This window comes from Marmota monax, unplaced genomic scaffold, assembly GCF_021218885.2.
Source record: "Marmota monax isolate L192 unplaced genomic scaffold, Marmota_monax_Labrador192_F-V1.1 WCK01_AAM20220418_F8-fsc00109, whole genome shotgun sequence".
In the NCBI taxonomy this organism is placed as follows: domain Eukaryota; kingdom Metazoa; phylum Chordata; class Mammalia; order Rodentia; family Sciuridae; genus Marmota; species Marmota monax.
The window spans coordinates 3,324,962-3,351,458 of NW_026695229.1; the positions used below are offsets into that span (position 1 = coordinate 3,324,962).

General features: G+C 33.4%; 1 protein-coding gene across 7 annotated transcripts in view; it reads left to right on the forward strand.

Moving 5' to 3' along the window:
* Positions 1-26,497, forward strand: part of Sugct (succinyl-CoA:glutarate-CoA transferase) — a 724,801-nt gene that overhangs the window by 324,082 nt on the left and 374,222 nt on the right. For 5 of the 7 annotated variants that reach the window (XR_009226097.1, XM_046437777.2, XM_046437773.2 and 2 more), the window contains one exon: positions 24,800-24,902. Coding sequence is in view for 6 of the 7 variants with exons in the window: in XM_046437777.2 (XP_046293733.1) it covers positions 24,800-24,902 (103 nt within the window). In the remaining variant the exon portion in view is untranslated. Of the gene's footprint in view, positions 1-11,208; positions 11,293-12,022; positions 23,998-24,799; positions 24,903-26,497 lie in introns of those variants that run through there. The other 2 variants (XM_058576851.1, XM_046437775.2) reach the window with 2 other exon arrangements.

The following is a 26,497-nucleotide window of genomic DNA, read 5'->3' on the forward strand; positions in this document are numbered from 1 at the left end:
TAAAGTTATCCAAGAACAGCAGAACTGGCCAAAGGGAAAAGAGGGAAGATCTCCAGTGTCAAGGCCTACAAAACACAAAGAGAACAGAGGTGGCCAGAAATGACTCTGCACTCATCAAGGAAGTTTGTGTCATGATCAAAGAATATCAGAAGGCCTGATTTGGAGACCCTGCTCTTCCATTAACTCTGTGGTCTTGAGCAAGTCATCTGATTTCCCTGAGACTTAGGTTTCCTATATCTAACATATATAATAATACCTATGTCACAGTGAGCCTTACAAATGGGAACAGCATGAAAACAGATAGTACAGTGCTGAGTGTTCAACAGTGCCCAGACTATGGGAGGAAGCTCTCGATTGTAAATTATAAATTTCCTAATTTAAAAAAATTTTCTTTTCTTGCTTTCTTTTTTATAATTCAAGTTCTATATCATTCTTAGATCCATGAACCTCATGTATTGAAGAGATTTTTTTTCTGCCAAACTGTAATTATTATAAGAATCTATTTAATAAGTTTAATTTAACTGTCAATCAGGAATCTTGATTGGGATTACATAACTATGTATTATTATTATTCTGATTTGATTTAATTCTAGCAAGAATAAGGCATGAGATTTTAGTTGGTCTGTAAGGCCTTGTTTTAGGTAGATAAATCGTTTCAATTCTTTTTTTGGAAAAATTAAAAATAGCTCACAGGACTTAGGAATACATTTAACTTGTACAACTTTCCTAATGAAGGTTATTAATAGTGCCCAGTTTTTTGTTTGTTTGTTTGTTTTTAGCCTAAAGTGGATTTTAAGAGCCCATATTTTTTCCCTTTCAAAAGACATCTGTTCTTCAGTGTGGGCAATGGATTTGAAACTTGAACTTGCGAACACTCCACTTAAGTTATTCCTTGCATTTGTGGCTATATTTCTGTAAAGAATGAAATGCTTTTCTTGTGTGTCCTTTAGTTGGTATGCTGTGTTAAGAACCTCTATGAAAAGCTTTAGCCAGGGTCTTTGAACTCTTAAGTTGGATACATCTGTGAATTCTGTGCTGTTTTTATGGGTAAATTTTTCAAAGTTTTAATGAATATATTTGACCTTCCGAACAGCAATTGAATTAACTTTTTCTATTAAATAACATCTATCATTTCTTTATATTTTTAGTAGGAAATAGACAGTTAATTTCTCACATTTAGTTTCTATTAGCTCTCTCTTGCCCCTTTCTTCTTTGCTCTTTTCCTAAACCCTCATTTCATTCCTCCCTCCTGCTTTCCTTCCTTGCCACATCTTCCTGCTCCTTTCCTGCCTTTCACAATTTGAACTGTTTAAAATTAAGTAATAAATGGACATGGATCACTTTCCTAGTTGGGTTTCACTTATTTGTTTGATAAGTTACAAGCACTGGAAGGAACCACCATTCCATTACACATAGTTTACTGATTTCAGAGATCCTCAGGTTTTATATCATAGATTTTTTTGTATTAAAATTTTGCTCACAATTATTAAGTTTCAAACAGTACAGGGAGGGTTAAAGGATGAATTCTGATTCTTTAGTGTAAATAAATTTTTTCCAGTCCTTTTCCTCAAACTGGGTTTTAATGTAGAGTCAGTAGTCACTAAAGCACTGGCTGTCTAAGGTGGGTGAAGAGTTGTGGAATGGAAGAGCAATCAGGAGCTCCAGAGAAGAAGTTCTTCCTCCTGACCCTCTTTGCCCAGAACTGGTAGGTTGTGGAAGACTCTTTTAACTCGGATGAAATCCACCCTTCCCTTAACCTGGCAACCATCAACTCTCCCATGTCTACATGTTTTTAATATACTTAGAGACACTTATTGTTTTTCTCCCTCTGAAACTTTTTATGTTGGTCTATATTCCATAATGATCACATTTTAAAATCTCTCATGCCAGCCTTCTGCCTGATTTCTATTAGCTTCTTATGAGGTTGCATTTCATTTGATTTATGTATATCTTCAACCTGCATATTTAGTTTTGTAACCTCCCCCCAACCCCTCGTAATGCTTTGAATCATATCATTGTAGGTTTATCTGGCATCCACTGCAGCAGGGCTAATTGGGATAAATGGATTTGATGTTCAGTGAGGGTCACATTTGTTTTCTTATGCATTCTTTGGCAGCTCTGCCATTATCAGCTAATAGATGGTCCCTTGTAAAATGTCTATATTTTATGTAGTACATTTTCTAAATGTTGGTTATTTGGAGAGAGATTTAAGTGGCTATGTTTTGTTACTATAAAATCAGACTGCAGGGTAAAAGGAACACAGCTCTGGAAAGCATCCTTTTGGCTCACCAAATGCAAAGGGAACCACTGCAACTCCAAACAAACTCCTCGTGACCAGGGCTCTTTCCACCCTGTTAAGAGAATTCTTTGTGACTGAGAATCAAATGATGTCCTTAAGTGAGTCAGGATGGAATGGAATGTCATCCCACTCCCCCCACCCCCTTCTATTTTTTTTTCCAGGAGGGCTATAAACCATTCCACACTGCCTTTTAGTAGAAAGAATTAGGTGGTGGTTGTGGGATATTTATATGTACGTGTTGGGAGGGGATGATGGTGGGGGAGGGAGTCCAGTAAACTCTATTTCCCTGGATAAAACATTGAATACCCTCATTTCTCCATTGGAACTTAATGTATATTTTTAGATTTATAGAATGTTAGAGCCCTAAACACTTGGGTAGCTGGATAGAACTTTGGATGTCATGAAATTTAACCCTTTCCTTAGTGTAAGAACTTAAATATAACAGTACTGTGGGCCAGAGAGGTTGAAACCTGATGGTAGACTCCACAAGCCAACTCTCTAAAGGCCTTCCTTTTGGGAGGCTGTAGGTTCATCTCTCCAGATTTTTCTGGCTGACCTTGTTTTGCTCTTGACTTTTGAATTGGATGGAGAAACTGTAGTTTGACTAAATCTCCTGATGCTCTGATTTGCTTCTTAGACTCTGTGACTCATTTCCATCCTGCCCAATTTCCTGCCTTCCTGTGGGTCAGACTGAGTTCTGTTCTGCAACTACTTTGCCTCCCTCAGCTTGGGTTCTGTTCTCCTTTTAGCTTTGGCTTGCCTGCATAGTCCTTCCTTGGGTCTTTGATCTTGTGTCAACTGATGTTTCTAGTAAGAGCTGACTCCACCTCTCATCCAGTGCTGACAGCTGGCATCCCTGCTGAGTCTTGATTTCCAACAGCTGTCCAGCATCCTGGAAGATTCTCTTGTGACCAGCTACTCCCGGCCATCATCACCTGGACAATTCATGGTATTTTTGGCAATTCATTCATTGCTTTGATCACCAGACTCTATCTACCTTGGTTCTAGTTTAATGTGCTCTCCCCAAAATCACACTGTTTGTTGGTGAGTCTTAAATTGGAATATCTTGATTATCAAAGACTTTTTCTTTTTCTTTTTTTAATTTAATTAGTTACACATGACAGTACAATGACCTTGACATATCATACATTTGAATCAGATGGGATATAATATCTCATTTTTCTGTGTATACAGGCTGCAGAATCACATTGGTCATGCATTCATATATATACAAACAGTAATAATAATGTCTGCTTCATTCTACTATCCTTCTTATCTCCACAAACCCTCCCCTCCCCTCCCATCACGTTCTCTACCTAATCTAGGGTAAAACTATTCTTTTTTTTTTTCCCCTCACATCTTTCGTATAACAATGAGGGTCTCCTTCCACCTTCCATGCAATTCAAATGGGGAAGAGAGGAAGAGCATGGGAAGAAGATTACCTCAAAGCCTTTTTTTCATAGTACTCACAAAATATTTGCTTACTCCCCCTCTCTTTTGACTATACATTTTATATTCAGAATAATCCTGACTAGGAAAAGAAAATGAGTGTCATTCTCTTTTCCTACTTCCTTTTTTTTCTCTCTCTCCCACCCCGCCCTCCCCCCATGGAAAGTCATATATACACAACTTTTAATCTTTTAATTTATGAATTTGCATTTTCCTTTCTTAATGATCTTTCTTTCCTCTTTTGTGAATTGTTTTTCTTTTCTCATTTTCTAACTTTGGAAAAAGAAAAATCCAGACATTGGAATGTCTGAGTTTATTTAAGTCTCAGTACTCTGTTCAATTTAATGAATGGAAACAAAAAAAGGGAACTCAAAATGCTGGCCTGGATTGAGGTGGCTCTGGGATTGGCCTGTATTGGTAACCATTCATGTGTACTGTTTTTGATAAGTAACAGTAATGAATAATCTCAAGCTATTTTCAAATATATCAAAATATAGAAATATATTATAAAATACAGAAATTTAGAACTATTAGAAAACCAGAGAGAAATTGCTAGAAACACAATTGTTATTTAATAATTTAGCATACTGTTATCTAAAATAGAAAAGGGAAAAGAGAATAAAGCTGGTCTCTCAATGTGTACTTGTTAGTACACCTTGTTCACTTAATAGTTGTTAGACTAAATACAGAAAGTATGGAAAAAATACTGAATATAATATTAAAGTAACTCTTAAAAATTGCAATTAATAGAATTTCATGTGACAAAAATATAAAAATCAATGTACAGAAAACAGTACTTTCCTATATAATCCAAATAATGTAATGAAGGAGAGATTCTTGTATGATTATCAGCAGCAGTAGCAAATAAAAATGCCTAGCGATAATCATAACAAGATATGTGTGGGACTTATGTGACAAAATCCCTCCCAAACTATAACAATTCTTGGCTAACAAGACTGAGTATCATGGATATGTTTATTTTTCTCATGTTAATTATTTAACAAAATTCCAAACATTGTTTCAATGGGGGCATTTTTAGCATTTAACCAATTCTAATGTTAATTTTCAAGAATAGACTAAAAAAATTACAAAGTATTAAAGATGACAATCCCTACTATATATTAGGAAACTTTAATGTTAAAGCAACTGATATGCCTTTTTTTAAAAACTGGAGAAAATATTTCCAACAATAACTACAATAATTGTAGTTATTTTACAAGGAGACCACTAAAATAGACCTGGAAAAGAAGTCACAACAATCTTTGTAGATTAACTTGAAAAAAATAATTTACAAAAGCTGAGATCTTAATGTTGGATTCATACATTAAAGGATGTCTTACTAGAAGTTAAATATATGCAAATTAAAATGACTGAATTATGTTTTTCTTTTTTAAATCATTCAAGTATTTAATAGTAGTCAATAGTTAGTGGTTACTAATGTAATGTAAATGATAATTAGTGTTACATAATGCATATTAAGATATGTAGATTCATTCCCTGCTGGGGAGAAACATTTGGGCAATAGGCATATAAAGCCTTTAAGGTGTCATTCTTAGAGCCTCAATAATTCCATTTCAAAGTATTCATTTTCATGTCCTACTAAGTTATCTTTAGAGGAATCAAAATGAAGACAATTTAAAGTGCACAATTGCAAAGTTGTTAACAATAATGTATATTTTGAGGCTTGTAAACATCTGCCATGATGCCAGGAAATAAATATATACTTTGGAATATTGTAAATCCACTAAAAGTTAAATTTATCAAGAACTTCTTATTGCATGGGAAATGCTTTTTATATAATATTAACTTAAAAAGGCAAACTTATGAGCTATCGATGGCCCTCCATATCTCTGGGTTCAATCAAATATGGATCAAAGTATTAGAAAAAATTTGTAATGGTCATGTACAGACTTTTTTCCTTGTCGTTATTGCTGAAACAAAAAACAATATACATTGTATTAGATACTATAAGTAACCTGGAGGTGACTTCAATTTATGGGAAGATGTGCCTTGGCTGTTTGCAAATACTATGCCATTTGCATAAGTGACTTGAGCATTCAAGACTTTTGATATGCTCAGGGGGGCCTGGAATCAATTCCCCATGGATACCAAGAAACTATATGTTAACAACAACACTATGGAATAGCATCAAAGAAGGAAGCTAGGTTTTAACTCTGGTTGTTTCTGGATAACATTGTAGGTGATTTTAGTTTTCATATCCGTAGATTTCTCTCTGCTTTCCAAAGTTTTAATATGATCACATTGTTAATCAATAAATTAATAAGGGGCTGTGGTTGTAGCTCATTGGTAGAGTGCTTGCATAGTATGTGTGAGGCACTAGGTTCGATCCTCAGCACTACATAAAAATAAATAAATAAAATAAAGGTATTGTGTCTATCTACAACCAAAAACTAAAAAATAATTAATTAACTAATAAAACCAACAACATTGCAATATAAACCCATTCTTAAAAGAGAAGACAAGATTATAATCAAAGTAACCACAAATAATAAAAATTCTGTGCTCTAACCTAACTAGTAAGCATACCAGCAATTTTATTCCAAGCTTTTGGTCAGTGAAGGCCCAAAATATCATGGAACACAGAAGTAAAAAAAAAAAAAGGTAAGCAATTAATGCTATTTATGGAAATGACTCCTGTCATCAATTCATATTCTTAACTTTCACTTCATGTGAATATCAATGTCAAAGATATCTGTGACTGTTTTCTAATTTTAATGTTATTCTAGATAAATGGCTAAATTTTCATCATAATGTCCTATTCCATTTACTAGCTTTTATCCTTACAGATTCATTGAGAAAGTTGTACATTTTCATTGCTTTGACTTTTTATGGGAGGGAAAGTATAAATTTGGTAAGAGGCAAAAAAAAAAAAAAAGCTAGCTCTTATTTGTGTATTACAGAACTTAATTTTCAGTGGTAGAGAGAATGTTTTGATGAAACACAGTCCACCAATGACTTCTGCCATAAGTAGCAGAATCTACTAACAATTTATGCATGCTTTTTGTGGTTGTTTACTGTATTAGTCAATAAAACTTACATACTTATTTTAACAGTAACCATATGAAGCATCTTAAAGCAACATACACATATAAAAACTGTAAATTTAGAAATGTCAGTAATTTTGTGATCATTGATTACCTTATTTTTACTAAATATATGACTACACACAATAGCAATTGAATGCGACATTTGATTAAAATGATTATTTTTCAGTGTAATAAAATAAAAAGTAAGATTTCATTTGGTATTCTTTAAGAGTAGGCTTTATTTTTCCCATTCTGGCTTTAAGCTTGAATTGTTTATTCTATCCTATGGTAGCCCACCAACATTGCCAACTTACTAATAGTACTTTTTCCCATCTCTTGCATATGTTCCTGAATTATAAGAGTTTAATTGTGAGCCACAAGTGCAGTAATAGGGGTAAAGCAAATCGTGGCATGGTTTAACTAAGGGCAAGAAATAGTTTTTCAGTTTGCAGCTCAGTTAGATTTAAAATTCTAAATGCCCATAGTCCCCTCTGGGCATATCCAAAAAGAAATGAACTCAGGCAATCACCTTTCTCAGAAATATTCTTGAGAGGGAGCTAGTTATATGATTTGGTCCTGGGAGTCTACAGGTATCTGATGGAATGGTCAAAGACTTAAGTTTTATTTGTGTTACAGTAATAAATTCAGAATTCCTATGTCATATGCCTCTGCCATTATTCTCTATTCCCCCTTCCTTGTCTTTCTCTGCTAATAGTGGGTTTCATAGGTAGCATGGAAGAAATCAAGCTAACTCCTCCCTGCTTCCTCCAAACACTAGTTTAACTCATGAAACTTAATCAAAGAATGTTTAATTAATGCCAGAACTATCTGGTATGCTCAAAAATATATATTACTTAAATTCTTACTTTAGTTAAGTAACTAATTATATTCAGTAGAAATTTAAGAATCAGAAGCAGCAGAGGGTAATATCTTTATTTTGCCTTAAAGCCAAGCCAGTGGAGATTTGTGGGGACAGGTAATTAATTTGGGAGATGATTCCAAGAAACAGAAATGAGTCGGTAGATATAGGGGGATATGAGGCAGAGAAACATGCATTGATGACCAGATTATTGTTGTGAGTAGCTGGGGCTCAGGCATCTGGGGACACTGTGAAAACTGTGTGGAACATACACCAGAGGATGGGGGTGCTGGAACATTTATCACCTAGCTCCTATCCCCCAGTATGAAGTTTTCCCCCTAGAGGTATAATACACTAAACTCCTATGGTGTTGGAGAAAGACAGGCAAAGAAGAAGCACAGGCATTTGAAATGGGAAGCTGTCTATACTTGGAGTAGGACTTATGGGGCAAGGGATGGAGCATTTCTATCCTCTACAGTTACTGGTGTCAGAGGACAAGAAATGCTGAGTAGAATTGTGGTTAACATAAGATGAAGCTCAAATTAAACCGCTCAAATTTCAACACTTATCCTGTACTACTAAGACATTATAGTAGTCAAGTTATATAACTCTGTTTCAGATGATTTTTTTAATCTGTAAATTGGAGTAATAAAAGTAGTGCTAATTCCTACTTCTAGAGTTGTTAGAGAATTAAATGAGAGAATACAGTAGAGTTCCTTGTTTTAGGGGACTGGAAGGTAGCAGTACAGAGTGGTGGTGATTTTTTTGAGTAACAGTTCTGCTAATGAAGTCTAAGTTTTCGCTCTTATTTGACAGCTACATGTTATGTTGACTTGCATTAAGTCTTAACCACAAACCCCCTATATACACAAAAAAGAACACAAACAAAACCACCCCAAACCTTGGCAGCTACTAAGTCTTGTTTTTCCTTGTGCCTTTATTATTTCTGGGCTTAAATGCTTTTTTAATATATTCTGCTTAAAACAAAATCAACTCTATTTAAATCAACCTGATTGCTGAGTCTACCAGCTTCTTGTTACTTACAATTCGGATCAACATGATATCATCCAAGTCCCCATTTAGGTTAAAAAATAGAAACCTTCCTCCATGCCCCAAAGTAAAACTGAACTCTCTGGGTGCATTGTTTAAATGCTGGGTGCAACCTTAGCACTCATACATTGGTGTCATTATGTAGACTTCATTTCTCTATTTTGTCCACAAAGATATTTTGGGTGACTTTGTTAGTAACTTTGGGGAAATCAAGGAATATTTTGTCCATAGGGTTCCTTTCGTATGCTTTTTTAGTACTAAATCAAAATAGAAATTGGTTTCGTATTACTTGACTTTAAGAAAATTACATTGATTACTAATTCTTACGATTTCCTTTCCTAAACACAAAACAGTTATGTAAAAATCCTTTATTTAACAAAAAAATATGTGAAGCTCCCACTCTGCTAAGCATTATTTTGAGACCCAGGATGACTTTTCAGGAATCCACACCAAATTAACAAAATCCAGTTTCTTATCTCCCCAAATGGGCAACAATGCATCTATACAAGGTTGTTATGACGATTCAGTGAGATAATATGAAAGCAAATAACAGTGTCAGATCAGAGAGGTGCTCAGTATTCCAGTTTCCTTTTCTAGGTTCAACAGAGAGTAAACACAAATAATTCTTTTATTGATAGATTGATCAATGGATCTATCCGCCCACACATTCATCATCTTTTGTTACTTCATTATGAAGGTGGTATAGTGAAGAGGTGGGTAGATGGGAAGAGCATGGATTCTGGAGCTCATGCTGTTTGGATTCTAATCCTGTATCTTGCTACCTGTATGACCTTGACAAAACACTCAAACCTGTCTATGCTTAAGATTCCTGATCTCCAAAATAGGGATGATAACATAGTACTTATGTTACAGGATTATCATGATGATTAAATGTGTAATATATGTAAAGCACTTGAAAATATTGAGAAAAAAGAATACCATGACTATTTCTAAATTTGCAAATAGTTTTTAGAGTTTTGTTGATGTATATTCATAATTAATATAAATATATATATATATATATATATATATATAAAAAATTAGGAGTTCTATTTTTGCATTTATTTATTTCTGTGTACATGACATACTTTATATATATTGGTTATATATTTACTTTAAATTGATCATATAGTAAACTGTTATAAATATCCCTTAGTAAAATAAGCAATTTTAACTATTTGGTTGGAATTTAGGATAATTAAAATTTTCTATTGCTATTAGAAATATTTTATTTGAATATTACTGTGCAAATGGAGTTGTTCAAACTCAATGAGCTGTAATTATTACTTATTAACAAATTGTTTTAAAGAAAATTTGAGTTGATCTCTAGCATCTCAGCAAAATGTAAACATTCCTTTTTGCTACTTAATACAGCATATAATGATACTTCAAAATTATTGAGTTTGCATTTAAAAATAGCATGTAGGACATGTTTCCCTGTGATGATTTATTTTCATCTTTTCCTTTTGAATAAAATATCATTTCTCCATTGATAAGCAGGTTGTGGATTATAGAAATTTTTTATCTATGCCATATTGAACAATAGGTAAAGGATATAGGGATATTTGGCTTATAGAAGAGAAGGTTTGGTGGAAAAGCATGGCTTGTTTAAAAAATTTGAAAGAATGTTATAGGGAAGAACATTGCATGAAGTTACTCAGGACTCAAAAAAGATTAGAGGGAAGAAGTTTGCAGTGGCAGATTCAAGAATGAACATGAACAGCTGTGTTCTCACATTTACAGAATTGGTTTTTTCACCAGAAAGAAATCTTAGAATCTTCATCAGGGACTGTAAAATAGTATGGGAGGGGTTAGGGAATATGGATATGGAGCTGAAAGATTGGGAAGCTGGAATCCTAAATTAGATTTCCCAAAGTAGATGAGTAGCTTCTGTTAAGTACTGTGTTCCCTGATGGAACACTTCTTATACCCTGTACCTGCAAAAGAAGGTTGGGTGACCACTCTTCTGGGTTCCAAGGGATGAAGGAAACTGCCAGTAAAATTCATTCCACCTTTGGAATCCTTTGAAACCATAAGTAACGTTTTCTAATCTATACCTCTTTTTCTTTCTACCGTTTTTATGATAGTGTATTCTGTACAGTAACAAAATTATGTTCCCTTTCCTAAGGCTATTCATGCATGGAAGGCACCCAATGAGAAAATGGGTAAATCTGTACAACAGTAGATTTTCATACTTCATTTGAAAATTTCCTTTCTTTAATAAGTTTAAATTAAATTCAGTAGAAACATATTAAAAACAGGATTTTGAAACAAAAAAATTAAAGAGGGGTTGTAGGCCTCTGTTTTATGGTGTATTGTTTTTCATTACCATGTACTTCAATTCAGATTATGTTTGATACATTGCTAATAGTTGAATGTGTACTTTAAGTGATTTTAGCTTAATTATTAGTCTTTTTTAGGTGTGTCAGTATAGGACAAATAGATTTTAGAGGAATAAGTGTCACAATGACATTCCCAATAATAATACCTAATTTTTTATTTAGTGTTTCCTTTCACATGCTGGGCCCTAAAATGAGTTTCATTTATGTTGACCATATTTCCTTTAATCCTCACAAAACTTTTACAAGGTAAGAATTATTATTATATCTTTTCATTGATTATGAAAATAAAGTTTAAAGGATTTAAGAAAAATTATATATCTATCACCTCAGATAGTTTATACCATTTTTGTTTTGGTGGAGAGAAAATTGAAGATCTCCCTCTTAACAACAGTTCATGTACAAAACAGGATATTGTTAATTATAGTCACATTGTGTGTTTGATTAACTCTCCAGAACTTATTCATCTTGAATAAATGGAACCTTGTTCCTCTTGACCAACATTTCCCCATTTCCATCTCCCCTAATTAGATTCCACATATATGGTTAACCTAAACTAATAGTGATCTCATCTATTTTTATTATATGTGCATAATACAATTTAATTAGATTATACACACACACACACATATTCACATAGTATTCACATGATAATTGCCTTTCTGGGTCTGGCTTATTTAAGTTAACATATCATCCTCCAAATTCATCTATGTTGTAAATGTCAAGATTTCCTTCTTTTTATGGCTAAATGATATTCTAGTGTGTGTGTGTGTGTATATATATATATATATATATATATATATATATATATTTAAAGGAACTTTAAAAATGCAATATATAAAGTTTCTTTATCCATCAATGGACACTTACTTTGGTTGTTTCCACATCTGTGTTTTTATGAATAGTGCTGAAATGAATGTGGGAGTGCAGATATTTCTTCTGATTTTTTCTTCTTCTTTTTTTTTAATGTGGCGCTGAGGATCAAACTCAGTGCCTCATACATGCTAGACAAGTGCCCTACCACTGAGCCACAACCCTGGTTTGCTGGATTATAAGGTAGTTCTATTTTGAATTTTTGAGGAAATTCCATACTGATATCCATAACGGCTCTACCCATTTCACCCTTCTCCACATCTTTACCAAGACTTTTTATCTTTCATATTTCTCATGACAATTATAACAAATGAGAGGTGATGGGATCACAATAAAATAATCATTGCCCATACCACTATTAAGGATGCTTTTCTGTGTTTTCTTCTGTCTATTATATGGTTTCATGTCATATACTTTAGTCTTTAATCCATTGTGAGTTAGTTTTTGTATATGATATGAGCAAAGGGTCAAATTTCTTCTGCATGTGGATATGCAATTTTCTCTTTGTCTTTTATTGAAGAGACTCATCTCCATTTTGTGTTCATGATACTCTTGGTGAAGAACAGTTCACTGTAAATATACGGGTACTCCATTCTGTGCTCTCCCTTCTGTTCTATTGGTCTATATGTCTGTTTGATGCCATGACCATACTATTTTGTTCACTGTAAGTTTGTAATATATTTTGAAGTCAGGAAGTATGATTTTTCTAGTTTCGTTCTTTTTGCTCAAGATCTCTTTGGCTATTCTGGGTCTTCCATAGTTCCATATAAATGTTAGGATTTATAGAAAACTGTTTCTGTAAATAATCCTATTGAAATTTTGATGTTTTCATTAAATCTATAGTGCATTTAGGTATTATGCACATTTTAGTGAGGGTATATCTTTAAACAAAAAATGGAAGGCTTTCTGTTTATATGTCTTCTTTAATATCCTTCCTCTATGTTTTATAATTCTTAGTGTATGAATATTTTATTTTTCCAAATTTTTCTTGGGAAATCAAGGAAAATTGTGAAGGGAGAATCAAGTAATTTGTTAGAGAATTAGCTTCAAACCATGAAAGTGACTGGAGAGATAGTGACCTTCATTCACACACACAACTAAGTGAGAGTCCAAAGGAAAGTGATATGAAGTGACCATATGTTCACACCATGTAGATACATAGATATAGTACAGCCATTAAACATGGGGGTAGAGTCGAGACAGCATAATAAAAATTAAAATATCATAATGAATCATGGAAGGACTCAGATTTTTATTCTAAGGTTATTCTGTATGTGATGCAAGATAAAGCAAATGTAAAATCTTGGAACATTCTAGTTTTATTACCATCTATCTTCTCGAGAACCAGAATTACTCCAAAAATTTTATACATTGGAAAATCACTATAAAATAAAATTAAAAAGTGCAAAACTGGTTTAATATACTTAATATAAAAACCTTTTGCACATTAATAAGAAAAGGGAAAAGCTCAATAGAAAATTGCTAAGATAGAATCAGGCATTTTGCAAATAAAATATGGAAATAACCCAAACCACTAATAATCAGTAAGATGCATTTTCCCTATCAAATTGAGAAAAATAAAATCAAATGATGAAAATAATACCCAATTTTGGCAAGACAAGCTGCTGATTTTGTGAATTTAGCACTTATCCTTCTCAGTGAGACCTTTCTAGTTACCCTATTAAAAAGTGCAACACCTCATGAAAGGGCGTTATTTTTCTGTTTAATTTTTCTCCACAGCAGTTACACAAATAATATATATTTTACTCATTTATCTCTCCCAGAGGAAAACTATATGAAGATCATGACTTTTTGCTTATTAGATTCAGTGCTGTAACCCCATACAGTGCCTGGCACCAAAAAGTAACTCAATAAATATTTGTTTAATGTATTAAAATAATAATGTCTTGAAGTCATGCACATTTAAAGTATTTCCATTTCTAGGAATGAATTCTAGGGAAACAAGATCATGTATAGTCATTTAGCTATAAGGATGTTTATTGTAGCAGTATACACAAACCTTTCGAAAATAAAACAAATATCTAAATAGGAAGTTTACTTAAGTAACTTAACAATGGATCTTATAACAAACACTCTTCAGTCATTAAAATAAAATAATAGGTAACTTTTCTTGACATGGACATGCGATTGTTAAAATTGAAATGGTAACAAAATATTGTGATTCCTTTTAAATTTTTAGTATATGTTCATACAAAAATGCTAAAGAATAAGCAAAATCATTTCTGTGTGATAAGGTTTAGTTATAGTTAGTTTTATTATTTCTTTGGTGCCTGTTTACAATTAAATAACTTTTCTACAATTATTCTGTTTTGCTTTGCTAGTAATTCTTCATAAGGAGATCTCAACTAAAGAGGCTTATTTTTAGCATGAACAGCCTCTGGAATGAGACATCACTGGACTTTGGAAACATGGACATGGACAACTTTCTCATATTATGTTTGCAGCAATGCTGCTTAGGCCTTTTTGACAGAACAATTCTTCTCATGTCAAATAATTATAATAATATGATTCACAGTTTATTTAAAATCTGCATAAAACATTTTTTAAAAAATCTGAACTGTGAATGATAGTATGAACCAGGATTGTTAATGTGCTAATAATTAGTATGAGTCTTAAGATATATTGGCTACTCAACCTAGCATCTCCATGTGTTTAAAAACAAGTTGTATGGAATGTACTGAATGACCCTGACAGGAAAGGCAGTGACTAAATTCCCTGGATGGACTCTTATGCCATCTTTTGTGTGGCCTGCAAATTGACATGCAGAAAATGGAGAAAGCTAGTGAATGCTAAGGGGAAAAAAGATAACTTTAACTATAATTTATCGGTAATATGTAGAGATAAATTCCTGAGAGGAAATAAGGTCTGAGGAAATTACAGGAAATATTAAATCTGCGATTCTGTTTACGGTAGAAACGCCGACCAACAAATTCCAGCTGTTTCTCTGTGGGTTACAGAAGTGTCACAGGCCTGTTTATAGTTACTGAATTGTAGACTCAGCCTGGATCTTATGGAGTCCCATTGGTTTGGTTTGGGTTTACACAGATTTGTCTAAAGGGACATTTCCTATAGGCAATGCCTTCTGGAATGCAGCCGTGCTCCACAATTTTGTTTCTAAAACTTTGATTCCAGTTTCTTCCTTCTCCCTGCCAGCAGTTTGCTTCCCCTAAGAGCTAGTGTAATTTTATTTATTTAACATTTACATAACACTTACTTTTACCATGCACTGTTCTAAATACCTTCAAAGCATTAATTAATTTAATTTCCCATTACAAGCTTGTGAACTAGATTGTGTTTTTTACACCAACACAAAATGCAAAAATCTTAAGGGAGAAGAATTGTTATGTGTCTACTTTACTGTGAATATCTTCTTACATGAAAAAAAGAAGGTAAAGTCCATTGACAGGCTATAGTCTAGGAGAAGAAATTTTAAATGCCTTTAAAATTATGCAAAATTTTCTGTAAGTCAATAAGAAAAGACAAACAATTCAAATGAAAAATGGATATGAAGTAGAAAGAAACAAAACAATTCCCAACATGTAGTGGCTGTTAAGCTATGAAATGATGCCTAATTTTTCCAGTTGTAGGAAATACAACTTAAAATAAGCATGAGATACCATACTATCTCTATCAGGTTGACAAAGCTTTAAGCCTAACAATAACAAAAGTTGGTGAGAATATGGACTGTGGTAGAAATAGCTACTCACATGAACTGCTTGAGAGGGCTATTTAACAAAATGTAAAATAGTTGAAATTGTGTCTGCTTTATGACTTGGCAGTTCCACTTTTCTATATCTGCCCTAGGAAATTAATCTCAAATGAACAATGCCATGAGTAAGGTCCCATTGAAGTTTTGTGTATAGTAGTAAGAAATTGTAGACAATGGATTATAAAGTAGGAAAAAAGATAAATGTGGCATATTCACATGAGAATGTGTCTGTGGGTACAATAAATGAGCCACATCTACATGTGTAATAAGTATAGATCTTGAAATTAAAATATTGGAGTATAACATGTACAAACACACAATATGAAACTTACTTTGCTTATGGATTTGTCCAAGCAGATATATGCCTCTGTAATACAAAAGCAATAATATGAACAGGGAGATGCACACAAACTTTAAAATGATGGATAATTCTGTGTAGAAAAAAGGGGCTAAGATTCAGAATAGGTACAAAGGAGGTTTTACACAAGTTTTAAATATTTTATCTTTTTAACAATGTGAAGCAGATATGCTAAGATGTTAACATATTTTTACAATATGGAGATAAAGGAACACGAGTATTTGTTATTTTATATTCTATACTTTTCTATTCCTAAACTTTTCGGTATATTTGAAATATTTCACAATGGTAAAATAAAAATAAAATTTAATAATTTAAAAACTAACTGTAGTGGATGGTATTTCTTGTGAAATTTCTTTTCAAAATCCTTGGGAAACATTGCTTTGATTTTAAGATAGATTCTCATCCCCAAAGTTTTATGTTTTTAAGTTTTATATTCAATTCATATGGTACTATCATTATTTGCAATTCTCAATTACTTTTGTAAATCTCTGCAATATATTTATTTAGCTTTCTGATTTTACCACAAATTTACATGGAGCTCAATGCCACAGTTTTCTGAACCTCATCTTCTAATAGCAAGGAATATTAAGAGATATTTGTCTGTACTTCCCTGGAGAAGTCACTCTGAAGGCCTAGGGGAATCCACAGTTATAGATATTCATGTAAGGGAATGATGAGTACAGATGTAAAAGGATTATGGGTTTTGAATTTTAGATATTCAAATATCAAAACTTACTTTCAGAAAACTGCCTTTAACTCTCACAGAGAAAGTATAGCATCAATACAAGTATACCTTTTTATTAATGTGTGCATAAAAACATGAAAATTGAATGTTTGCAAATTAAAATGTTGGAGTATAACATGTACAAACACACAATATGAAACTTACATTGCTTATGGATTTGTCCAAGCAGCTCACCCAGTACACTGTTGACTGGAGAGTACTTTTGTCACATAAAGTCATATTTTATATGTTAGTTTGTTACATTGGATTTCCATGAGATAAAACCTCTCAGAAATCTATATTTCTAAAACCCTGAATATTCATGTAGGAAATGATTGAGAAATTTCAGAGATTTAAAACCTTGACAGAGTTTGCATATATATTCCTTGAAATTCTTTTCTGACTCAAAAGTGGGGAAAAATGCATGAAATCAAAAGGGATATGATTTTACTTGTGTCACAGACCTTGCCCTAGTCTTTGCTCAAGAGAGCTCTGAAAACCATAGAAAAAGTAACTTTGAGCACCTTACAAACTCTTGCAGGAGATAAGGAAAAAAGAAACATTTCACTTGCTGTGAATTGCTGTCATTGATTTCTGAAGCCATCAGATTTTGTCCAGGGGCATACACCTTCTTAGGACAGGGAGCCTCATTCAGATATGGATTCAGCATGGAGCCCACAAAGCATATTCACTCTTCGCTTGTAGGATTAATGCTTTGGACTTTGTCTCAACTGTTAGGAGGAGACTTAAAAATCTCTTCAACTTGTTTGGCCTCTCCACAAGCTATATTGACATTGGCATCTCTTTAAATTGTTTCAAAACTGTCCTGTTTGTTGGCCTGGTAAATGTGCCTGATTTATTACTTCCTGCCCAGCTTGAGATCTCTGCATCATCACTCCCTACAATTGAACTCCGAGGGTAATGAAGACCAAGTGGGATTCCTGACCCTGGTCATCACCAAACCCCAGGATGCTTCAGTACAAACAGATGTTTTATAGAAAAACAAACAAATGACAACAGTACACAACAATAAGTAAACACATAAATACATTTGAGAAGTCCCAGAAGTTTAGACTTATAAGCCTAAAATATCTGAGATGATCAGTAATAAACATGACTGCTATATAAATTAATACATTTTTATCTTAGACTTGCAGTTATAGACATACTATTTTATTATTGTATTTATTTTTATTGTAAATAAAGGTCATTTACTGGGTATTTACTATTTGCTGTGCTAAACAACTTGCAACAGAGAGAACAGAGAGAACTGGAGCTCAGAGAAGTTAAACAACTGACAATAGCACAAGACTAGGTAAGGTTATGATTAAAAGTCATTCTTGTCTTCTCAATACATTTTATTGATTGATTTTCTTCTGTATATGATAACACTGTGTAGTGAGATGAGATTAGGGTTTAGAATGCAGACTTGAATCTGAGTCTCAATAATACTTTAATTAATTAATTTTTCATCTACAGAATAGGAATAATTTATCCTTCTCATAGAATCTTGAAAGGATTAGTCCAGAAAAGTGCTGCCAATGTTATGAGACATTATAGAATCACATGTTTGAACAATAGTCAGCTGAAAAGAAGTCAGGAATGGATGGATTCTAGGCAGCTCACCCAGTACATTTTCCTCGGTTCCCCTCTCCTTCCCCAAGTCCTGTTGGACAGACAGTAAGTTGACTGCCAATGGCCGAAGGGTGGTATCACATATAGAGTTTTATAGGGTTGTTGTTAACATCTGTGAGTCTACCCTACTAAAAGGATCTGGGGAAAACCAGGTTCAGAGCCCCACAAGCTGTTAGATTTGAGCCTTCTGATTCACAAACTGCCTTTAAAAACCTTTCTATGCCTTTGTTTCCTTGAATATGAGGATCATATTACTCACATTATAGAATTATGAGGACTAGAAACAATAGATGCAAAGTGTTTTCTTGTGGAGCTTGGCATATATGGTTCTCCGTTCATGGAATGCTAAGATGGTAAACCATCCCTCTGGTCCTCGGCAGCACACCTTCCACAGAGCTTTGCTTGCTCTGTTGTCCTGGGTATCACTGCCAGAAGTCAAGCAGTATTCAGTGGCAGTTAACATGTGGGTTTTGGATCCAGGATAGAATTTCTGCTTTGCTACATAATGCTTATCTAAATTTAAAAGTTACTTAAATTCTCTAAACTTTGATTTACATATCCTTAAAAGAGAGCATAATGAGTACCTCTCTCATAGGATTGTTACAAGGATTAATGGACATAATGTGTGTAAACTCATGAAGACAACCAATTGCATAGAGCATTATACTTAGTAAATGCTTAATAAATGATTGCATTTATTTGAAAAATTACTCATATTATTAATTTATATTTTTATGGAGATCATATGGATAGGAAGTATTGGCAAAGCTGGGACTATTCAAATCCAAATCTATTCGAAACTCATGTCTTTTCCTTGAAAGCATTCTTTCTGTGTTTGAATAATTCCAATAAATCTGACTTCCAGTGAGTTCCCTATTAATAAATAAACTTATTGTCAGTATACATAAGATGATGATTTTGTATGCTCATAGGAAACAATGGATTTTAAGGCCCTTTGAATTCCTGAGATCTTATGATTCTCTGGATAGCACAGAAAGTCCCTAAATTGAAACATCATGTTTTAAGCATTTGTAAGTTATGGGGAACTGGAAATTTATTTTCCCCAAGAAATACTGCTATACAGAATTTAGGGAACAGTGTAGAAAAAGAAGTAAGAAGAGAAGATGCGGTGACATTCCATTTAAACTGAAGGCCTTAAATTGTCTTCCTTCCACCAATCTCAGTTTCTTATGAAACCTAGTCATAGTGAAGGTTTAGGGAAAAAAAAAATCACCGTACTTACTTAGGCTAATGTGATTGAAAAACTCTTTTTCTTCCCAACTCATATATCCATTCATTCAGCAGGTAGTATCAACTACTTTCTGCATTCTAAGGATAAGATAGTCAATAAATAGTATATTCCTTTAGTGTGAGATAGGATAGTGATCCTGAGGAAGGAGGTAGTTGAATAGATTTGAGACATACCTGTAATTGGTGACTTATTTGAAGGAGGGAGATTGGAGACAATAAGTTTTAAACTAGTTCTTACCTCTATCTAAGTGTGAAGCACCAAAGTCCATAAGCGTGATAGTTACTATTGGAATGGAGGAATACTGCTTAACCATTGAAAAGTTGATCCCACAGGATGATTATATATGTCATAAGAAATGATGGGAAGGAAGGAGTTCCAAATAAAGTCAAAGATAAGAGTTTAGGCAAGGGACGAATTCTAGGTTTGTGATGAAATGGAAATTATAAAGTCATCAGGGCCATGGTGTATTACTGGTGGTAATAGTGCATCGGGGTGGAATTACCCTATGTACTAAAAAAAGGGAATTGGGGAAAAAAAGGCCAAGGCTAAAATATGGATTTTGGGGTTTTTCTGCACAAGGATCTCAGGATAATTTAGTTGAGTGTGTTACTCAGCTTTGCGTTACTATGACAAAATATCTGGGATATTCCAGCTCATGGTTTCAGAGGTTCCAATCTATAGTCAGTTGGCACTGTTGCTTTTGGGCCTATGGGAATGCAGTATATCTTGACAGAAGTGTGGTGAAGGAAGCTGCTCATGATGGCCAAGCATCAGAGAGAGAGTCTCTCTCAAGGAAGGCTATACCCCTCGAGACCTAAATTTCTCCCACTGGGCCCCACCTCTTTAAAGTTCTAACAACTCCCAGTTGTGCCACAGGTTGGTAAGCACATTTTCAACACCTAGGCTTTTGGGGGATACTTATCCAAATCATAGCAGTGAGTAAAATAGAATAAGGAATCTTGGGATTGGCAAAAGAATATAAGAAATAGAAATCATCAAAGAGATATGAAAGAAAACTTAAGTGTAGTGAGTGTCACTAGACCTAAAGTTAGGATAGTAAGAAGCATCAAATAGTATGTAGGAAGGAAGGACAAAGACTCAGAAAGGAATATTAGATTTGACAAGTGATCACTAGAGACTACTGAAGACTGGATAAAAAAAGAGCATTGACCACCAAGCCAGATTTCAGAGGGTCAGATAAATAAACAAACAAACAAACAAAAAACTTTTTCAAGTGAAATTTATTTATTACTGACAATAATATGGAAGAATTGATAAATTTGAAATGCATATATTGTTTACTGTGAAGTTTCCTTGTCTCTAGTTTCATTGGCATAGGTCTGTTCTCTGTATCAGTGCCTAGTATGTCAGTCTCCTGCTTAAAGACTTCACTGTCAGTGGAAATTCAATATCCCTAGCATAGGAGACAAGATGCTTTACACTCTGATTCTAACCTTCCTCTCTTATTTCATCTTCTCCCACTCATGACACAGGAGATTTCAGATTCTTTCCAGGTTGGATCTTCGTACACATTGCTCTCTCTCCCTGGAAATCCTCCCTCCCATCTTTCACATGAAAAATTCTAGCTTGTCCTTCAACACTTGGCTCAAATGTTACCTTGTTATTGGACTTTTTCCTGCCTTCCCAGGCCCAGTGCAGGTCTCCCTCTTTGATGCTTCAACTGTAAGTTGTTCTTTCATATCTTTGTCTTAGCATCCTGAATTGTAATTCATCCATTTCCATAGCTGTGTTCTCCATTAGACTATATAATCTCTGAACACAGGAACTACCTTTTTATTGTTTTGATCTTCACAGCTGACACAAAACAAATTCCTACTAAAATCGTAAGGATTGAGTAAATATTAATGTAAAGGAATATATATTGAGCTATATAAGATGCAAATAAAGATGGAAATTAGTGGAAAAAAGGAAAGTTTTCACCTATGCTATCCCTTTTTAAAAAAATCTGTGATCATTTATAATGCGTGTGATGTGTGAAGCTATACATCTTCATGTATTCTGCTACAATCATTTTGTACTAGAAAGTGACTTTGGAGTTCAACAGTTTCCACTTCAGATGCAACCTCTGACCTTAAAAATCTCTATGAATTTGAGCAAGTTAATTTTTCTGAACCTGAGTTTCCTATTGGTCAAAAGAGGATAACATTTTCTTACTAGTAGTTTCTCTTTGTTCTTGGATTTGACTTCTTTGATACTTAATCCATTTTCTAAAGAGATGGTTTGTTTGTTTTTTAAAGTTAAATTCTCTGTTTTCTGTCATATGCTGAAGCTAGAGTAAAATAAAGGGAAGGGGGAGGGAAGGATAGGATAATATAAGGAACCAATCAAATACAAATTAAAGACTAGTAAAAGGAAGTCTAGTAGAGTCAAGGAAGGAGAATGGGAGAGGGAAGGGAAGACAAGAGGGAAAATGGGAGATCATGAACTGGAATTGATTTCCATGCATTTATGAGTTTGTTGGGATGAATCCAATTACAATATATAACTATAATTCTCTAATAAAAAATTAAATTATGAAATTAGGAAGTATAAACTCCAGTGTATCTTTATTCAGCAGTACTTCTTATACCTAAATGATTCTGTCTGGTTAATAATACCCATTCCTGGCATTAAGCAAATTCAACAAAATTTGAGAATTGTATATGTGGGTTGATTTAATAAGTTCACAATTAAGTCTGGATTATGAAGCTCCACATAACTTCCTGAAAGAGGCCCTTCCTTTGAGGCTTGTTGAGCTGAATGTAAGGACACCCTTTCTGTCTTTATCTGCAGGAGTCTATTGCTTTGAGTGGTTTGGATCATCTCTCCTCAAACCCCCGGCAGAATTTTTGTGGTTAATAAAAACATGTGCTTACAGCTTTTTTTGCATAGATAAAGGAAATGATTCCACATCATATTTAGATCAGAGATAGATTTTCAGAAGAAAATGATGGATCTGTCCTGTGGGAACAGCGGAATGCAGCATGTTCTGTCTCTGATTGATTGAGTTTATGGCATTAAAGAACCTTTCCACACCCACACCCATACAGAGATGCAAACAGTGGTCACAACTGCAGATTCAGACACTGCCTCTTCCCTCAGTCTCATTTCCAAAGTGCATCCGTTGTTTTCCATAACATGAAATAAATCCCTCTCTTTTGCCCAGTGGTGAAAAGCTTATATAAATACTAGAACTTCAACTATTCCCTGGAGTTTTCTTTTGGCTAGCCTGCAGCCATGGGTCTGTTTGGATATTGACATGCATTTTCTCTGCAGATCTTTCAGGCCACTTGGGTAAGTCCAGTGGTGATTAATTTACTTGTCTTGAAAATTTATCAGACTAACCATTATAACACTCCATTTATGAAAAAAAAATGACACCCTGATTGAAAAGACTCCAGGTTTAAATTATCTCTTTTATTCTTTCAGCATATATCATTCTGATGATATATCTCTCTATATATTTTACGAATTCTTGGCCAGGAGATTATTTTAACAATTCTTGAAAGAAATACTAATGTGAAGAATTGATTAGAAATAAGACACTTAACCTGAGCCATGATGTTCCTATGAAATTATTTTTAAAAATATTTAGAAATGAAGTATTTCATTGTATACCAAAGAGTTAACATTATTGGGCTGAAATTAAAACATAATGAAAATTCTTTAGTCATTGTGATTGTAGAGAAAAGGGAAGGCATTGTACAAAAAGGCAAGAATCAATGCTTGGTGTATACAGAAGTTACTCATTATCTAAATATGTGGATAAGATGAATTAATTCCTAGTGAAATATAATACTATCTTCATTAAAAACTTTTTGTTATGTTCTTTTGTAAAAATTGTTGATCAAACATCTTTGTGCATAGAGTAGTCTTAGAGAATACATTAATTTTATTTTTCCTTTTAGTTCTTGGTTTTTTTTTTAAAAAATTATCTATTATTTATCTAACAGTAATGGCGATCACAGAAGTGTCCTCCAAGTACTGATACTGTTTTTGCACATTTTTTTAAAAGATGAAAAAGGTATCTTTTTCTAATTACCTGTGGAGTCTGCCAATCTGAGGCCAATCCTGGCTATGTACAAGAGAAACAGAATTCCATGCATATGAAATATTTTAGCCATAGTTCTGCTGGTCTTTTCATTTTGGGGAAGTATTTTACTTGTTGGCAATAATCCACTTTATCTAGTATTTTAAAAAATTTCTTTAGTTGCCAAGTTTATTAATTACATATAAGTGATTTGATATTTTAACAATGAGCAATTCTGAAATTCCTTATACATTAGAAATTATGATTGTGTTTTGTTGTCCCTAAGGATCCAAGATTTTCCTTCTGTGTTTATGGCCCTAACAGAGAAGAGGTAAAAAAAAAAACAAACCACTAAATCTCATTAATAGATTAGCTCCCCTTTTCTTAAGACCTAATAGAGAAAATGAAGAAATATATATGTATTTTCCTGTCTGTGAGGTTCATTTTTAAATTATAGAATTTAAAAAGAGATAAAGAATGTGGATGAATTTGAGTTTTGTTGGCTTTACCTGAAACACAAATCTTTGCATGTCTGTAGTTTTAATTCATAAGTCACAGTTCAAATAAACCAACAGTTAAGACTATTTTTAGGCCAATGATTATGACTTTTAATTCTTGTGTACCTTAAACATAGCTTTCTTTTAAAATACCTATACTTGTTTATTTTTTGTTTTAAAGCATACTTTTGTTTATCAATATCTCTCTACCCTGGTATACTATACATGAGACCTAAAAAAAAAAAAGAGCAGTCCCACCAGCAATGTATGAGTATACCTTTTTCTCCACATCCTCACCAACACTTATTTTTGCTTGTCTTCATAATAGCTGCCATTCTCTCAACACCACATTTGGAACTCAATACTGTCTTCCTTACAATCTTTCTTTTCCAATGGACTCTGTCAGAAAATACACAGGGATAAAATTAAGAGAAATTACGTATATAATGGAGTATTTTTAAACCCTGGGACCTGGGTGGCCACTCAAGTCATTTCATATAGACAATTTTCTCTCAAAACTTGGCTTAAAGAAAGCCTAAGCAACACATACTTGTCACTATCGGTTACTGTGAAAGAGAGCCATATGAGGAAAGAAGTTGTGTTGCATTCTGTAGATTGTAAAAAAAAAAAAATGCATCTTTTCTTTGTTCCTAGGTTTGAAGAAGAAATGACCACTAAGTGGTTATATTTCTTTGAAGGCAGCGGGGTCCCATATGGCCCAATCAACAATATGAAGGGTGTATTTACAGAACCTCAGGTTTGTTTTTTGAAGTCTTTGGTTGCTTCTCTTTCCTATCCAGATTGATATCAAAAGGTAGTCATTGATCTTAAGTCACATAATATGATGTTTTACTGTTATGTTCAAATTGTTTGTGGGTTTGGGATAAAATAAAAATAAAAAGTATGATTGTAGAACTGGCTGTCTACAGTCATACTTGTGTCTATTGGGTCTAACATATTTCATTATCAGCCGCTCCATAAAATTCTCAAGGTGAAAGCTTTTATTTTTTTCTGAAAATTAGAAATATAGACAATTGAAAAGTTGGAATCAGGATTTCAGAGATTTTTTTTTGTAGAAAGAAATATGAGAAATTTTACAGTTATAGCCTACTTCTAATCACCACATAGCTGTCTTAAAATATACAAAACAAGTCATATTTAGTTTTGCAAATTAGAAGCTTTCATATGTTTTGATTAATGTGTCTTTTTTTGTGGGGCAAGAATTATACTTTAAGTTTTGTTCTATATATTGCTTAATAGGTTCTTCTTGGGGCACAGGAAGAAGGGTCACCACCCAAAAATATTTTTTATAACATTGTTCAAGTGGATTATTTTTATATGTCAAAAATATCTAAAGGTGAATCAGGGTATCACCTTTCCCTTATGCTTATTGCTACTTGACCAATAGAACGATAAGCAATGTACCATGTCTCAAATTCACATATTAACCCTAAAATGTAGAGGACCTCCATTTTTCTGTGAATATTTTATTATGATGCTTCACATATCTTGACAGTTTCCAACATTTCAAAATCGTAGGAATTTTTTTCTGTTGGTACTTCATATAGTAGCAGGTTTTTGTTTGAAATGAATTACTGAAAATGAAATATCCATTTTCTGAGGAAGAAGATCTTTGTTGGGAAACTGATCTCTTTAACATTGGTACATTTTTCTTGCATAAATGTTTGCTTAAAAGGAAATTAGAGTGTATTTAATTCAGTAATTACAATATTTACTGGAGAAGAAAGGCTAGAGAATTCAGAAATGCTATCTTTTTTTTGCCCCAGTGAAGAGTTTTATTCACAATAAAACAATGGTCAATATGTATTGGAAATAAGAGGCCCACTTGGTATATACTGTGTAAATTCATCTGAAAGGAACCCCAAAATTCAGTGGATTAATGTCTGGTGATTCCTTGGTCTCCACACCTGAATATAGGCCAAGTACCTGGTTTCTTTAATTCAAAACTGAGAATCAGCCATCTCATTTTAAGCTGTGGTATTTTAGAGGTGTGTAGGACTTTGTATTTGTCTCAATTTGAGGTCATATTTCACAAGAGATATTTCCTGAAAGTTTTCCCATCAGCATTTCTGTTGTTTCATCTGTGTTTTATCAGGGATAAACAAAGAAAATCAAAGAGTTATTCTTAAATATCAGTAGGTATATTCTTAATTTTCTGGGTTTGTTAAGGTTATGATATACAAAGATACAAAGTCTTATTAGTTTTAAATTGTTCACATAATTATGGGCTGGTTCAGAGTGGATATAGGCTAAATAGAATTTTTATATCTGATTTCCCCTTTTAATTCAGCTTAATTAATACAAGGGAAATTTAATTAATTTGTTGTCTTT